The sequence below is a fragment of the Otolemur garnettii genome, unplaced genomic scaffold (assembly GCF_000181295.1).
Source record: "Otolemur garnettii isolate 467f Iridium unplaced genomic scaffold, OtoGar3 scaffold00011, whole genome shotgun sequence".
Lineage (NCBI taxonomy): Eukaryota > Metazoa > Chordata > Mammalia > Primates > Galagidae > Otolemur > Otolemur garnettii.
In genome coordinates, this window is record NW_003852406.1 from 24817710 (window position 1) to 24835206 (window position 17497).

The 17497-nt window shown below is 40.5% G+C and overlaps 1 protein-coding gene across 1 annotated transcript in view; it reads left to right on the plus strand.

The window, feature by feature from the left end:
* Nucleotides 1-17497, plus strand: part of BBS4 (Bardet-Biedl syndrome 4) — a 46471-nt gene that overhangs the window by 18719 nt on the left and 10255 nt on the right. Inside the window, exons 4-8 of the mRNA XM_023510114.1 lie at nt 1308-1371; nt 5386-5497; nt 7376-7448; nt 12611-12664; nt 15001-15128. Of these exons, the coding sequence (XP_023365882.1) occupies nt 1308-1371; nt 5386-5497; nt 7376-7448; nt 12611-12664; nt 15001-15128 (431 nt within the window). The remainder of the gene's footprint in view (nt 1-1307; nt 1372-5385; nt 5498-7375; nt 7449-12610; nt 12665-15000; nt 15129-17497) is intronic.

Below are 17497 nucleotides of genomic sequence, written 5' to 3' on the forward strand. Positions count from 1 at the left end.
TGGCATCACAGCTCACAGCAACCTCCAACTCCTGGGCTCAAGCAAGTCTCCTGCCTCAGCCTCCCAAGTAGCTGGGACCATAGGCACCCGCCACAATGCTCGGCTATTTTTTGGTTGCAGCCATCGTTGTTTGGCGGGCCCGGGCTGGATTTGAACCTGCCACCTTAGGTGTATGTGTCTGGTGCCTTAGCCACTTGAGCTACAGGCACCAAGCCTGTATCTACTTTTTCTTAACTTTGTTTTAGTTTGTTTTTGGCCAGGGCTGGGTTTGAACCCACCACCTCCGGCATATGGGGCTGGTGCCCTACTCCTCTGAACCACAGGTGCCGCCCCTTTGGTTTTTTTTTTTTTTTTTTTGCTGTGTTTTTTCTTATGTTTTCTTTACATTTTTTTTTAAAAAGCTCAGGCTGGAGTTCAGTAGTGTATTCACAGCTCACTATAACCTTGAACTCATGGGCTCAAAAGCTCCTCCTGCCTCAGATTCCTGAGTACCTGAGGCTACTTAGCTAATTAGCCTAATTATTTTTATTTTTCATAGAACTGGGGTCTCCCTCTGTTGCCAAGGCTGGTCTTGAACTCCTGGACTCAAGTGATCCTTTCACCCTCTCACCTCAGCTTCTCACCCTGTGCTGGGATTATAGGGATGAGCTACCATGCCCAGCCATATCTACCTTTTCTTTTCTTTTTTTTTTTGGAGACAGAGTCTCACTATCACCCTTGGTAGAGTACTATGGCGTCACAGCTCACAGCAACCTCAAACTCTGGGGTTCTCTTTTGTCTCAGCCTCCCAAATAGCTGGAACTACAGGTGCCTGCATAACGCCCAGCTATTTTTTCTGTTGTAGTTGTCATTGTTTAGCAGGCTCAGGTTGAGTTCGAACCCGTCAGCCCCAGTGTATGTGGCCAGTGCCCTAACCACTGAGCTATGGGTGCTGAGGCTTATTTTTCTACCTTTTTTTTTTTTTTTTTTGAGACAAAATCTCAAGCTGTCACCCTAGGTAGATTGCCACAGCTCACAGGTCACAGCAACCTCAAACTCTTGGGCTTAAGGGATTCTCTTGCCTCAGCTTCCCAAGTAGCTGGGACTACAGGCGCCTGGCACAACGCCCGGCTATTTGTTGTTGTTGTTGATGATGTTGCAGTTGTCATTGTTGCCTTAGCTGGCCCAGGCCAGATTCGAACCTGCCAGCCTCGGTGTATGTGGCCAACACCCTACCCGCTGAGCTATGGGTTCCGCCCTATCTACCTTTTCTTAAAGACTTGAAGAAACTTAACCGCCGCTCAGAAGTATTTTTCTTCCTCTTTCAGGCTGTTATCAAAGAACAGCTACAGGAGACTCACGGGTTGTGTGAATATGCTATTTATGTCCAAGGTAAGATATATATTCTCTTCTTGTTAGAGAAATACATTTTGCCTGGATTCTTGAAAAAGATCAAATAACTTACGAAATATTCAAGTGTGGTCACATACCTATTAACGATATGGATATGTTCTGAAAAATGCTCCATTAGGCAGTTTTGCCGTTGTGTGGACATTATAGAACATACTTATATAAACCTAGATAGTATAGCCTATAACACACCTAAGCTATATGGAATAGCCTATTGCTCCTAGGATACAAACCTGAATAGCATTATTGTACTGAATATTGTAGGCAGTTGTGACATAGTCATAAGTGTATCTAAACATAGAAAACGGGCAGTAAAAATACAGTATAAAAAATTAAAAATGGTACAGCTGTATGAAAGAAAAGAGCTTGCAGGATTAGAAATTGCTCTGGAAGAGTTAGTGGTGAGTATATGTAAATGCCTGTTACATGCCTTATACTATTATGTATTTTAAGACACTGTACACTTAGACTACACTAAATTTATAAAAAAATTTTTTTGTCAGTGATAAATTAACCTTAACTTACTATAACTTTTTACTTGGTAAACTTTTTTTTTTTTTTTGAGACAGAGCCTCAAGCTGAGCCCCTGGGTAGAGTGCCATGGCTTCACTGCTCACAGCAACCTCCAACTCCTGGGCTCAAGCAAGTCTCCTGCCTCAGCCTCCCAAGTATCTGGGACCACAGGCGCCCGCCACAACGCCCGGCTATTTTTTGGTTGCAGCCATCATTGTTGTTTGGTGGGCCCGGGCTGGATTTGAACCTGCCACCTTAGGTGTATGTGGCTGGTGCCTTAGCCGCTTGAGCCACAGGTGCGGAGCCTACTTGGTAAACTTTTAAGAAACTTTTCTTTTTCACTTTTGTAGTAGCTACTTAAATCAAAAACAATACTATACAACTGTATAAAAATATTTTCTTCATCTCCTTTATTCTACAAGCTTTTTCAATTAAACTTTTATATTTATTTATTTATTTTTTACTTTTAAACTTTTTTGTTAAAAACAAAAATACAGGCCCGGCATGGCGGTTTACACCTGTAATCCCAGTTCTCTGGGAGGCTGAGGTGGGTTGAGTGCTTGAGCTCACAAATTCGAGGCCAGCCTAAGTTAGAGCGAGAACTCTTCTCTAAAAATAGCTGGGCGTTGTGGTGGGTGCCTTTAGTCCCAGATACTTGGGAGGCTGAGGCAAGAGAATTGCTTAAGCCTAAGAGTTTGAGGTTACTGTGAGCTGTGATAGCACAGCACTCTACCCAGGGCGACAAACTGAGAGTCTGTCTCAAACAATAGCAGCAACAACAAAGATACACACAGACACACAAACACACACATTAGCCCAGGCCTACACAGGGTCAGGATTGTCAACATCACTGTCTTCTACCTCCTTATCTTGTTGTATTAGAAGGTCTTCATTGGCATTATCATCTGTGATGATAACCATGCCTTCTTTGGAATATCTCCAGAAGGACATACCTGAGGCTGTTTTACAGTTAACTTGCTCTTTTTAGTAAGTAGAAGGAGTACACTTTATAGTAAGGATAAAAAATGTGGTAAATACATAAGCCAATAACATACTCATTATCAAGTATTATGTAATATACATAATTGTACGTACTATACATTTATATGAATGGTAGTGCAGTAGGTTTGTTTACACCAGCATCACCACAAACAGGTGAGTAATGCATCACACTATTATGTTAGCTATGCCGTCATTAGGCAATAGGAATTACTCATCTCCATTATTATCTTATGGGGCCACTGTTGGGTACGTGGCCGTTGTTGACCAAAACATTGCTATATGGAGCACAACTATAAATGTTTCACAAAGGTCTTATTCAGTATTATCTTTTTTTTTTTGAAACCTGAACGTAATTCTTGTGCTGGATTTCACTGCAGAAATGATTAATACCCTTAAAAATTTTGCTACCATCCTTCACCCTTCTTTTAGTTTATGGCTGATGTTTTTCAGAATGGATGCATAGGACTCCTGTCTTGTGCAGTGATTTCCAAGCCAGAAGATGGTTTTTGGAAGGGTTCCTTGTAATTACACTAAAAGAGATAAGAAAAGGCCTTTTTTGTAAAAGGGGTAGAAACCTAGAGGTTCACAAGATAAAGCAGAGAATAAATTAAACTCATTAAAAACCAAGTATAGGGGCTCGGCACCTATAGCTCAACCGGCTAAGGCGCCAGCCACGTACACCTAAGGTGGCGGGTTCGAATCCCCAGCCCGGACCCGCCAAACAACAATGACGGCTGCAACCAAAAAATAGCCGGGCGTTGTAGCGGGCGCCTGTGGTCCCAGCTACTTGGGAGGCGGAGGCAGGAGACTCGCTTGAGCCCAGGAGTTGGAGGTTGCTGTGAGCTGTGATGCCACGGCACTCTGCCCAGGGGGACAGCTTGAGGCTCTGTCTCAAAAAAAAAAAAAACCAAGTATAGGAACCACTGACTTGAGTTTTATTCTTTTAGAGCCATAAGTAGCATCCTTAGTTTTTCCAGTAACTTACTTTCTTTTTCTTGAGATAAGGTCTCACTATGTTACCCTGGCTAGAGTGCAGTGGTATCATATAGCTCACTGCATCTTCAAACTTCTGGGCTCAAGGGATCCTCCTGCTCAGCCTCCGAGGAAGTGATACTACATGGCACACCACCATACCCAGCTAATTTTTCTATTTTTTTGTAGAGACAGGGGTCTTGATATTGTCCAGGCTGATCTCGAACTCTTGATCTCAAGCAATCTTCCCATCACGGCCTCTGAAAGTTCTAGGATTATAGGCAGGAACCACCACACCCAGCAGGAACTTCCTTTTTGATTCTTCAATGTAAATGAATGGTTTTGTTTACCATTTATTACATTTATAATCTTTAGATTAATAGATGATTTTCTGACATAATTATTACAATATCCATACATGTAGGACAGTATAGCAAAAAAATATTCTTTTATTCCCAATATTACAAGTTCTAAACCTTCAGTGCCTGATAAATTCTTTGAAAAATTTAGGCCTAGGAAAAATTATTGATTCTGATTGCTTGCTATACTGAAAACCAAAGTCTGAAATATTAGTGTATTTTTTGCTAGAATCTCCCTTTAGAACTAGGGGTACTTATTCTACTTGCCCCATCTGGGAGTTCTCTCTGAAAACTTATCAGGTAGAAGTCTGAATTATCATAATAAATGAAGCATCTGGTGTTCTTATTGTAAAGAGTATATGTGACAATTTGTATGGTAACTATCTGTGTGGTGGATGCCGGCAGTAGAGAAATTGGTCAGTTTGAGCTACCTTATTTAAAAACAACGGTTGTGGGCTGGGCATGGTGGCTCACCCCTGTAATCCTAGCACTCTAGGAGGCCAAGGATTGCCTGAGCTCAGGAGTTTGAAACCAGCCTGAGCAAGAGTAGACCCCATTTCTACTAAAAATGGAAAAATTAGCTGGGCATTGTGGGTGCCTATATTCCCAGCTACTCCGAGGCTGAGGCAAGAGGATTGCTTGAGTCTAAGAGTTTGAGGTGCTGTGAGCTATTGACACCAGGCCACTCTACCCAGGACGATAGAGTGAGACTCTGTCTCAAAAAAAAAAAATGGTTTTGGCTTGCCATCAGCTTTGCTTGTTGTTTCAGCTCATCCTAAGTCATATCTGATTGTACTAAAGATATAATTATCCAAGGGTAATTGGTGGGACCACACCTGCGGTGCATCGTACAAGTGTACGTGTGAAACTTACTAAATGTTGAATATAAATGTTTTAACACAATAACTAAGAAAATGCCATAAAGGCTATGTTAACCAGTTTGATGAAAATATTTCAGATTGTATATAAAACCAGCACATTGTACCCCATGACTGCATTAATGTACACAGCTATGATTTAATAACAAGAAGATATAATTATCCAAAGGATTTCATTCGTGTAGTTTCCCACTTTCTTCTACAATTTTCTGATGCCAGGCTTTCTTCCCAGAATATGGTGTTATTTTCTGATATTTTCTGTTTCTTGGCAGCATTGATACTTCGCCTAGAAGGAAATATCCAAGAATCCCTAGAACTCTTTCAGACATGTGCAGTTCTCAGTCCTCAGTGTGCTGATAACCTCAAGCAGGTGGCCAGATCTTTGTGAGTACTATCTGCTTGGAGGCTATAGGGCACTCACAGAGAATGATGTAAAATGCATTGTCAGGCCCAGCCCGCTGCGGGCAGCTTGATCAGCCTGGTATATAAGGCAAACATGGTTTAATAGGTATAAAGGCATTTGTTTTGAAGAGCATAGATTAATTTTTAAATTTGAGAAAATGATATAACTAGGATTAAGGAACTAAGTATTTAAAACACTGTACATTCTAATTTGATGGGAGAACACTAATAATGTTTACCATGTGAATAATGGCATCTTGTGCCCTAAGTCCTCCAATCATATTAGCAACCCATGGAATTTTTCTCATCTACTCTTCCGTATTTCACATAATATTTGACACACAGTAGGTAGTAAGTAAGTACAGAAACAGGGAACAGATAGTTAAGGAACAGATAGATAAGGGAACAGATAGTTCCCTGGTTATGATGGTTTGACTTACATGATTTTTCAACTTTATAGTGGTGCAAAATTGATATTCATTCAGTAGAAACTGTACTTTGAATACCCATGCAGCCATACTGTTTTTCATTTTCAGTTCAATATTCAGTTACCTGAGATAGTCAATACTTTATTATAAAAAGACCTGTGTTAGATAATTTTGTTCAACTTAAGCTAATGTTAAGTGTTTTGAGTACATTTATTTAGCTAGGCTAAGCTGTGATGTTCAGTAGGTTAGATGTATTAAATATACTTCTGACTTTTTTCTTTTTTGTTTAAATTTTTAAAAAATTAGAATATTATGGGGTACAAATGTTTTGATTATATGAGTTGCTTTGGAAATTACGTGTGCCCCAATATTCTTAACTTACTACAAGTTTATCAGGACATAACTGCCATAAATTGATGAGCATTTGTATTTGTTGAGTGAGTGTCCTGAGGGTTCCTGGATGGAAGCAACCTCTGAAGTCTTAATAAGCTATCAGGTATACCCTCTTTCCAGTACTCTATTTGATGAAGTACTCATCTCCAGTTTCTTACCTACTTTGTCATTCATACCTACATTGAGTTTTTTTTTTTTTTTTTTTTTTTGCAGTTTTTGGCCAGGGCTGGGTTGAACCCAACACCTCCAGTATATGGGGCCGGTGCCCTACTCCTTGAATCACAGGCGCTGCCCACCTGCATTGTTTTTGCAAGAGCCTGGTTTTCCTGTTTCTCCCCAAACTCATGCTCTAATAATATTAAGGAAAGAGTCTTAGGCTTAGAAGGAAAGGACATGTACCTGGTGGATGATGCTAAACAGTGGCAGCTATTGCTTAATAGGGGATATCACTTGTCTTCTCTTTTGGTCTACATTTACAGGACATTGTAGGAAAAAAATTACAGAAAACATTCACTGGGCCAGGTGTGATGGCTCACACCTGTAATCCTAGCACTCTGGGAAGCTGAGGTGGGTAGATCGCTTGAGCTCAGGAGTTTGAGACCAGCCTGAGCAAGAGTGAGACCCCGTCTCTAAAAAATAGCCAGGCTTTGTGGCAGGTTCCTGTAGTCCCAGCTACTTGGGAGGCTGAGGCAAGAGAATCACTTAAGCCCAGAGTTTGAAGTTGCTGTGATCTGTGATGCCATGGCACTCTACCCAGGCAGGGTGAGACTCTGGGTAGAGTGAGACTCTGTGTCAAAGAAAAAAAGAAAGATTGGTGTAGAATGAGACCAAGGCCCTGGGAACAGCTACCAGTGCAGTCCCAACAAAGAAAACCTCTGCTGTTGTGTACAGCAGCCTCACTGGCCAAACCAGCACAATCAGCTCATAGGCAAAAGGCTTCCAGAATTCTCTGCTGGATGAGATGTGAGTAAAATGTGGGACTAGTGGGATTAATCTGAGAATTCTGAGGTAATGATTCTGGAAAATGTATCTTCCACAGATTTCTTTTGGGAAAACATAAAGCTGCTACTGAAGTCTATAATGAAGCAGCTAAACTTAACCAGAAAGACTGGGTAAGTGGGAGCTTTCAGTTCTTTCTTATTACTAAACATGCACATGGCCCCATTTATCATATAGCTAGCATATGCTGTTATTTCTGAATTTTCACATGCCAGAATAAAATACCTTTATTCTAATACTTAATTGATAATTTGTCTACTAAGTACAGGATCAAAACAGTCAGTGTTTCTGATAAGCAATCTTTTATCAGTCTGATTTTGTCGATGACCCTACTTTACTCTCTAGAAATTTTGGGTATCTTTTTCTTTATCACTGAAGTTACAACGTGTCAGCAATAGGTGTCTAGTTGAGTAATTCTTTATTTTTTCCTCTCCATTGTCTGTTTGTATCAATTGAAGGTGGTATGTAACTGCAACAGAAAATTTGACTAAACATTGGCTTTGCAAATTAGAAGTTTACCTTTTATTCTCATGACATAAGAAGTCCAGGTAAGTAGTTGCTGGTATTGATTTGGTGGTCCTAGGTTGTCAAGACTGAGCGTTTTCCCTCATGGTTATAGATGACTGCTGCAGCTCTGACATCACATCTGCATTGTAGGGAAGGAGAAAGAGAAAGCAATACGGAGAAAAGGACAGAGCCTATATCAGGAAAGCAGAGCTTTGCTGGAAGTCCCTAAGACGTCCACTTACTACCCCTTCTATAAGGATGGCTGGAAAATGTAGCTTTTAGTGTGGTCACATTGTGTTTCTAAACAAAACTAGGGTTCTGTTAGGAAAAAAAGAGAGTGGGTATTCGGTAGATAATCAGTAGTATCTGTCATACTGTCTTCCACTCTCTGTTCAATATGTTCTCTGCCTTTTCTCCATGTCTCTTAACTTGCCTGTTTCATTTTCTACTTCCATCTTGTAATAGCCTCTTCAATATCTCTGATTCTTAAAGTTCTGTTCTGCTTCCCAGAAGTATCCTTTTCTTTCTCTCTTCATTTTGGTTCTTCTTTTAATGCTGTTGGTTTTTTCTCAAGTATTTGATAGTTATTGGAGAGACATTCATATGTATGAGTGAGGGCTAGATTTATTAGTATGGAGAGTTAGCATGGGTTTTCTTTGCTGTTCTTATGGCACTATTATTTTTGAAGTGTGTTCAGTTTTTCAGTCAGTTTCTTCTAGAGGTCTAAAGATTGAGTTGTTTTGAGTCCTTATGCTATGGAGTATTGTATAGCTAACAGTCAGAGTGAAGCTACAGATAAAGAAAAATTCATATACTTTTCCAATCAGTTATTTTTTCAACAAATAAATGTCTGCTACATTGCTAGACACTGGGCCAGGGGTAGGCTGTGCCTTGGAGGCAAAGGTGGACTGGTGGATATAATCAAATAGGAAATACAGGAAGGAAAATGAGCAAATGTGGGAAGAAGGTGATGATAACAAATGAGAGTCGAATCCTGTCTTTCAGAGGATTTTAGACATAAGTTTTAGGTTCTAGTATGTAAATAGAGATGTGTCCAGTGTGTAGTTAGATCTAGAAATCTCAAGTGGAAGTGTTCTGAGTTAGAGATGTACATTTTGGAGTCAACAGCATAGAGGTGGTAATTGAAACTGACATTGGATGAGATCACCTTGCAGTGAGCTGAGGATGGACCCCTGGGAAAAGCAGTTACAAAGAGCTGGGCCGAAGAAAAGAACCCATAGAGGGACATAGGTGAGCTCAGGGTCATGGGGAGAAATCTGTTGATCTATCCAGTTGGTCAGAAGAGCGCATTTAGTATCACTGACTCACTTGGGATAACCATTGCATTCGCACTACCAGAAGTAGTCATTCCTGAGACAGCTAGCACTCCACCCTACATAACTTGTTAAGTTCTTGTAGAAAACCTTGTAACCTTACTTTCTTGGACTCCTCAGGGTATTCCATACTCTGGTTGCAATAGGAAAATAATAATTCCTCCTGCCATTACGTTTTCTTTTTTGAGACAGAGTCTCACTTTGTTACCCTCAGTAGAGTGCCCTGGCGTTATAACTCACAGCAACCTCAGACTCTTGGGTTTGTGCATTCCTCTTGCCTCAGTCTCCCAGTTAGCTGGGACTACAGGCACCTGCCACAACACCTGGCTATTTTTAAAGATGGGGGTCTTGCTTTGCTCAGGCTGGTCTCAAACTCCTGAGCTCAAGCAATCTACCTGTCTTGGCCTCCCAGAATGCTGGATTACAGGCATGAGCCACCGTGCCTGGCCATTCCTACCATTATTTTATTTGACTTTTGGAATAGCTCTGTTAAAAAGGGAGAATTTCCCACATTGACAAAGTGAGGAAGGTGAGGCTTTGGAAGATAGAATAACTTGCTGAAGGCACACAGTAAAATAGTGACAGAATCAGAGATGGAATTCAGGCACAAAATCTAGGATTTCCTTGCTTATGGCTTGTGATCTTTCCACTATACCAAGTGACTTTGCAGGATAACTGCTGGATGCCCTCACCTCATGAAAGATAGAATTTATCTTTTTTTTTTTTTGAGACAGGGCCCCAAGCTGTCACCCTGGGTAGAGTGCCATGGCATCACAGCTCACAGCAAGCTCCAATTCCTGAGCTCAAGCGAGCTTCCTGCCTCAGCCTCCCAAGTAGCTGGGACCATAGGCGCCCGCCACAACACCCGGCTATTTTTTTGGTTGCAGCCGTCATTGTTGTTTGGTGGGCCCAGGCTGGATTCGAACCCACCACCTTAGGTGTATGTGGCTGGCGCCTTAGCCGCTTGAGCCACAGGCTCTGAGCCAGAATTTGTCTTTGATACAAATCAGAGGACACCTCTTTTCCTTTCAGATTTCCTTTGCAGTTTGTTTTAAGGCATATTTCTGCCTTCTCAAATAATATCTATGCCAAATGATTTTAAAAGGTTAGTAGTTAGTTAGCTTTCAGGACATTTAAAGAACAAAAAATGCTGCATTTCTCCCCTATCTGCATGTGTACATTCTTATAGCTTGACAAAGTGGGAAGTACACAAGTTTTGGAGGAAGCCTGATTTCAGCTCCCAGTGCTTTGTAATGTGGATTTGAATTGTGAGTTAAGAAAAAAAAATTTAATGTAACACATTTGTGAGATAATTGGAATTTTGAACATAGTTTAGTATCTGACATAAAGCAATTTTTTTCAAGCATGATGATACTGTAGGGAGGTTAAAAAAAGACCTCATCCTTTAGAAATACATACTGAAATATTTGTGGATGAAATGTGCTGTTTTGTAGTGACTTACAAAAGTAGTAGAAGTAGGCTCCTTGCCCATAGCACAGTGTTTACGGTGCTAGCCACATACACCGAGGCTGGCGGGTTCAAATCCAGCCCAGGCCAGCTAAACAACAGTGACAACTGCAACAAGAAAATAGCTGGGCGTTGTGGCTGGCTCCTATAGTCCTACCTATTGGGAGGCTGAGGCAAGAGAATTGCTTAAGCCCAAGAGTCTGAGGTTGCTGTGAGCTATGATGCCACAGCATTCTACCAAGGGTGACATAGTGAGAGACTGTCTCAAAAAAAAAAAAAAAAGTAGTAGAAGTAGATGGGATATGGATTGGACAGTTATTGGGGCAGGATGATGAGTACGTGGTGATTCTGTCTACATTTGTATGTATTATATGGTTAAAATTCTCCTTAGGATATAGAACTAAAGAAAAAGAAAAAATCCCAGTAACTGTGTTGTACATATGCTGGGAAAAGTAAAGTAACATATATAAAAACATCTGATATAAAGCCTGATGTATGCGATGTATAGATAGGGGCTCAATAATGCTGTTTTGTTGTTATTTTAGGAGACTTAGGAGAATATTATAACATTTATCTCTGAGTCTGGGGAACCAAGTTTTTGTGGGCAGGGACACATTCCCATTACTAACAGGACGATCTTTACTGTGTTTCCCAAGAGCAGTTTTCCCCTCTACAGCTACTTTGAATAAATAAATGAGAGATTCATTATAAAGGAATTTGATAGAATCCATAAAGTAGCATCAAGAGATACATACAGGTTGGTCTTGTAGTGAATTAGAACTGAAAAACTGTAGCATCCAAAGTAGCTACTCTGCATTTTTTGCTTCATCTTTTCTTTCGGTAGATCAGAGGTTGGCAAACCTGTTTTGTAAAGGCCAATTAGTAAATATTTTAAGCTTTGTGGTTTCTTACAGAGTCAGTTGCAAATACTTAGCTCTGCAGTTCTTGTGGGAAAAAGCCATGTTTTGAAAACAAGTGGTCATGACTGTGTTCCTATAAAACTTTATTTATAAAAAGTGTAGGAAACAGATTTGGTCCGTAGACCATGGTTTCTCTGACCTCTGCTCTGGACTTCTGCAGATGGCAGCCAATTACATACATATATTCCCCCATAGCGGCCTCCAGGTGGCGCTGTCAGGCCTCAAATCCAAATCACCTAATAACTTTAATGTTTGGAACTAGCTCGTTTCATTCCAATCCCAGATTCCAAGGGAAAGGATTTCAGTTGACTCAGTTGTCCCTTTTTCTGTAATCTATCTATCTTGGCTTCTGGGTGGAACTGTGGTGGCTAGCAGTCCTCTCAGCAGGGGCTATGAGTAGTCTCTTCTGAGAAGAGGACATAAAAGGTGTGGGTGGTAGGCAACTCTTAGAGGAAAAGGATATGGAAATGGACTGGGCATGTACCCCAGGGTACCACATAGACCCAGGAAGATTACATGTTTATTCTGCTTTTCTTTTCTTTTCTTTTCTTTTTTTTTCTTTCTCCTCTGTCTGTCTCACTTTCTTGCTCCAGTAGAGTGCTGTGGTGTCATAGCTCACAGCAACCTCAAACTCTTGGGCTCAAGTAATTCTGCCTCAGCCTCCTGAGTAGCTGGAACTACAGGGACCTGCCATAACACCAGACTAATTTTTAGTAGAGATGGGGTCTTGCTCTTGCCCTAGCTGGTCTGGAACTCCTGAGCTCAAGTGATGCACCTGCCTTAGTCTCCCAGAGAGCTAGGATTATAGGCATGAGTCACTGTACCCAGCCTGCTTTTATCTCTTATTAATTAATTTTTTTTATTAAGGAGGAGCTTGTTTTATAGCATTAAACATATTTAACTATGGACTAGTGAAAAGGCTGGCTGTGGTACATATTTTAAAGTTTAAACTTTGCTGAATAATAACAATCTCTAGTTGTCTGTTGTTTCACTCTTAATACTTTCTGTGGAATTACACTTAAGCTGTTTCCTTTCTTTTGTGTGTAGGAGATCTGCCATAACCTAGGAGTTTGCTATATTTACCTGAAGCAGTTCAACAAGGTAATTTACAGAAGTGGTGATGGATTTCACTGAGGGTACATTTGTTAGAGGTGATACTGCTCATTTGTATTATTATCCCTAATGCTTGCAGTGGTTTGGGGAAGTAAAAATGGAAAGTGCCTTTATACATTTCTCCTCATTTTAATTCTCATTTGTCATCATTCATCTGTTTCTTTCTGCTTTTAACAGAAAAATAGAAAATTCTAGAAATATTATGAGGGAATGACAGTCTAATTGCTTTTCTCCTCTCTTCTTTTTCTCTACGTCTAGTTTAATTTTTCTTTCTTTCTTTCTTTCTTTCTTTCTTTCTTTTTTTTTTTTTGAGATAGTCTCACTGTGTCGCCCTTGGTAGAGTGCCATGGCATCATGGCTCACAGCAACCTCAGACTCTTGGGCTTAAGCAGTTTCTTGCCTCAGCCTCCTAAGTAGCTGGGACTTCAGGCACCTACCACAACGCCTGGCTATTTTTTTTTGTTGTTGTCATTGTTGTTTGGCATGCCCGGGCTGGGTTCAAACCCGCCAGCCTTGGTGTATGTGGCGAGTACCCTAGCCGCTGAGCTATAGGCACCGAAATCCAGTTTAATTTTCTAGCATATAAACCATTTCTAGCATTTAATATTTATAAAATATAAATATTAAAAAGTGAACTATAAGCCTTAAATGTGTAATCATGACCATGTGAGCTATGTCATGCTCCACCAGCAACTAATTTTAGTTTTTGAGGTCATTAAAAATGAGTTTTGAGGGTGGCGCCTGTGGCTTAGTGTTTAGGGTACCGGCCCCATATACAGAGGGTGGTCAGTTCAAACCTGTCCCCAGCCAAACAGCAAAAAAAAAAAAAATAGCTGGGCGTTGTGGTAGGTGCCTCTAGTCCTAGCTACTCAGGAGGCTGAGGCAAGAGAATTCCCTAAGCCTAGGAATTGGAGGTTGCTGTGAGCTATGACACCACAGCACTCTACTGAGGGAGATAAAGTCACTCTGTCTCTTAAAAAAAAAAAAAAGTTTTAAATTTTAAGTTGATCTGATTTCTGAGAGTTTTTCGTTTGAGTTTTTTAGTTATTTTCCATGATGAGAATTTATATTTCATTTTGAGTAAGCTGTAGCCTCTAAAACTCTTAGAGAAAACAGTTTGAGCTTACCTTGCTATTCAGATAAAAATGTGTACATACATACAAGGTGGCCATAAAGTCCATGTGCAATTTAAAATTGTACACTGTTATAAATTGCACATAAACTTTATGGTCACCATGTATATCTTAATTGAGGAATAGATTAAATTATTGAGAACTCTGAAAGTTAGTGGTGGTGGGTGAGTAGTTTGCTTTATAGAGCTGCTACTTAGTGATTATGAAATTCTTCAATTATCCTCTCTCCAAATGCCACCAGGGCTGAGGATCTGAATTAGTTAATACCCATTTGTTTAGTTCATGTGAATTTGCAGACTAGTGTAACCTAATCTGTCTCTCACCAGTATTTAAAAAACTGTACATTAGCAGTTGAGGTATAAGAGTAATCTTTTCTCCTGTGAGACAGATAGGTGGGCTCCTTAGGTTTCCTGGATGGGTCTACAGTTTTATTACTTAATTTTATGTACATAGGAGATTTTTCTCTTCAGAGAATATTTTGAGTAGATATAGTTCTATTCCCAAGATTAATTCAGAGCCTGAAGAGAAGAAGTATTAGTCTTTAGTTGGCCTTATTCTGAGGAGAAGAACTGTATTTAGATTTTACTGTAAAGCTAATAGGCTAAGCAAATAAAATACCTGGCATTTATATAAATACTTGTTGAATAGACGAATGACTAAACATAGATAGTCCTTTTGTTCTCTACTAGGATATAAGCTCCTCCAGAGCAAGGAGATTGTTTTGCTAACTCCAGTATGTAGTATCCCTAGCATCTAGAACAGCAGGCATTTGGTGGACACTTGCCGAGTGAATAAATGGGAACTTCATTCATTCATCATCATTCATCATCACATCGGTGGGGAAATGAGGCCCACCTGGGGAGAGCTGTACAGTTGGTCAGTGGTGCAACTGGGATTGAGTTGAATGCAGTGCTCTACACTGTACTAGGATGTTCCTTTTGACTTATCAAGTATGAGTCATGGCTGTGAATGACTCAAGCAGAAAACTTGCAGAAAAATTAATCATATTGAGTAAATTCTCCCAAGTGGCTCCAGAAGCATGTATCTTGTGTTGCTGGCTCTCCTGTCAGTGGGGACTATTTGATGAAATGTGTTCTTGGATCTGTACAGTAGGAACTCTGAACAGTATAAAGCCATTGTTTTTTAGTGGTTTTAGTTATTTGGTTTTCTTTCCTCTTTCAAACTTGTCAGGCACAAGACCAGTTGCACAATGCCCTCCATCTTAATAGGCATGATCTGACTTACATAATGCTGGGGAAGATCCACTTGCTGGAAGGAAACTTGGACAAAGCCATCGAAATTTACAAGAAAGCAGTGGAGTAAGTGTATATGTTTCCTTTATTGAGATGGGTAACTACAAAAATTGAATGGCTATGTGAGCTCCTGAGCCTAGAAGAGAGAATTTGACTGGTTCTGTGAGTTAAAGGTTAAGCTGAGGTTTAGGTTAGGAATTCCTGATATCTTCAATAAGGTAGACTGTGTTTCTTGCCTTTCAGGATGGCTGCTCTAGGTTAGCTGGGAAGCTGTGTTCCATAAGGTCAACCAGGGATCCATGTTTCTTCCATATTAATTCACCATTCTTTAGGTTGTAGTCTTCACCTGTGTGTTTGGAACTGAATGTTACATCCATGTTCCAGGCTTGGTGGGGGGGAGAGAGTATGGGAATAAGCATCTGGTAGTAAGTTTTAAATGCCCAGAAATTGCACTTACCATGCCTGTTCGCCTTGCACAGTTCAAAATGAGTCAGGTGGCCACACATAGCTGCAAGAGAAGTGGTTAGACTTATACTCAGGAGGAAGGGAAGAACAATTTGGGTCAACTAGCAGTCAGCCATTTTGGTTTTATGCTTTATAGCAAATCTTACGGTTTCAGAAATCTTATAACGGACAGAAATCTGCTGATTTAGTAATAAACAACTGGCCTTACTAGCATGTGACCAATATCTTGTTTTATTTTAAACATCACTGAGAGGATTCAAATCCCTGTTGACAGTGGAACTGGCAGACTTTCCCATGATGGTGTTTCATGTTTCTTTTCTACAGATGCATGCTATCTTATCTTTTCTGTATAGGGTCTTGTGTTTCTTTTAAGTAGGATAGCTATCACAAAATGCTTTAAACATCTCATATGTTGGGTCACGTAATAGAATGCCTAGTCTGGTTCAAGGCCTATTATTCTAATTATACCCTGAACTAGACCTGGATTTCTGCTAATTTATTAATTACCTTTGTGTTCTCCCTTGGTAGTAATTTTTCAGTTATATCAATCACACACTGCTTTCTGAAATTTCTTTAATCATATTTGTGTCTAAAAATACAGAAAAATCCCTTGGTTTGTTAAGCTACAAAAGAGATTTTTGTCATCAAGAGGCTGTTTATATTGGCAAGTGAAACACACATTAAGTGCTGCTGAGGTCCTAGGTAGTAGCCCTGATCTCTGATCCCTGTCTTATAGAAGTAGACTCTTGGCTGGGTATGATGGCTCACGCCTGTATTCCCAGCACTCTGGGAGGCTGAGGCAGGAGGTTCACTTGGGGTCAGGAGTTTGAGACCAGCTTGAGCAAAGCGAGACACTGTCTCAACTAAAAACATAAATTAACTGAGTGTAGTGGTGCATGCCTGTAGTCCTAGCTACTCGGGAGGCTGAGGTAGGAGGATCACTTGAGCACAGGAGTTTGAGGTTGCTATGAGCTAGGCTGATGCCATGACACTCTAGCCTGGGCCACAGAGTGAAACTCTTGTTTTAAAAAAAGAAAAAAGAAGTAGACATGAAGGCATTCTTCCAGTGAGTTGTCAAGGGCTTAAGTCACTAAATTTCCCAAAGGAAAAGTGGGGACAGCTGAAAATTTTGAGCTTCACTGAGAAGATAAGAGACCTTTGTTTATGAACCAAAACTTTGGAGAGAGTAGTCATGTTGTAGTCAGGGAATGGATGTTACCACAATCCTAGAAGTTACCTGGTTTGGGGAAGGGAAGTGATCAAAATAGATATGTATTATGGCAGAAAGGGAAAGGCAGATTCTCAGCTGAACTGAGAAAGCTTTGTTTGGCCATCTCAGACCTCCTTGTCTGGGGCTGTGGCTCTTCTGGTTCTGGTCTCCGTATAGGTAACCAGCACTCCATGTCATTCCTTAGAAGCAGAAGACATTGTTGCTTGTCCTTTGGTGTTTTAGCTCTTGAAACTGATGATCCTGTGGTCGGATTATCTCAACTCACTGTGGCTTTGGTTTCGTGACAAAGACAAATACTAGTGAGGGATTGAGATAGTGTTCTACTTATGCCAGGGTCTATGCCCAATGGCCAATGACTAATTCCTAGGGTTGGAGAGTGGTGGCTTCCATTTTTTGTTCAGTTTGTGTATTTAGTGTGGCTTTTTGTTTAATTTGGAGAACACAGCATTAGGGGTTTGGGATCCTAAATTATGCAGAAAATTATGCTGCCTGGCATTTGAGCACAGTGAGACAGAAGAAAAAATATCCCACAAGAAGGGACTGGCTAAACTATGTGTGTGATAGACTGATGTGGTTTGTAAAGCAGTGTTTTTAATTTTCTCTGTGTCATTAAGACAGTTACACAGACCATTCCCTAGGTCCTTTCTTAGGACTTAGGCCCTAAGAAAGGAGTCTGGATTCTAAGTCCCATTTCTCTCTTGCTGAGTAGTCCTCCCTGTAACCAGGGTTGAGATGATCT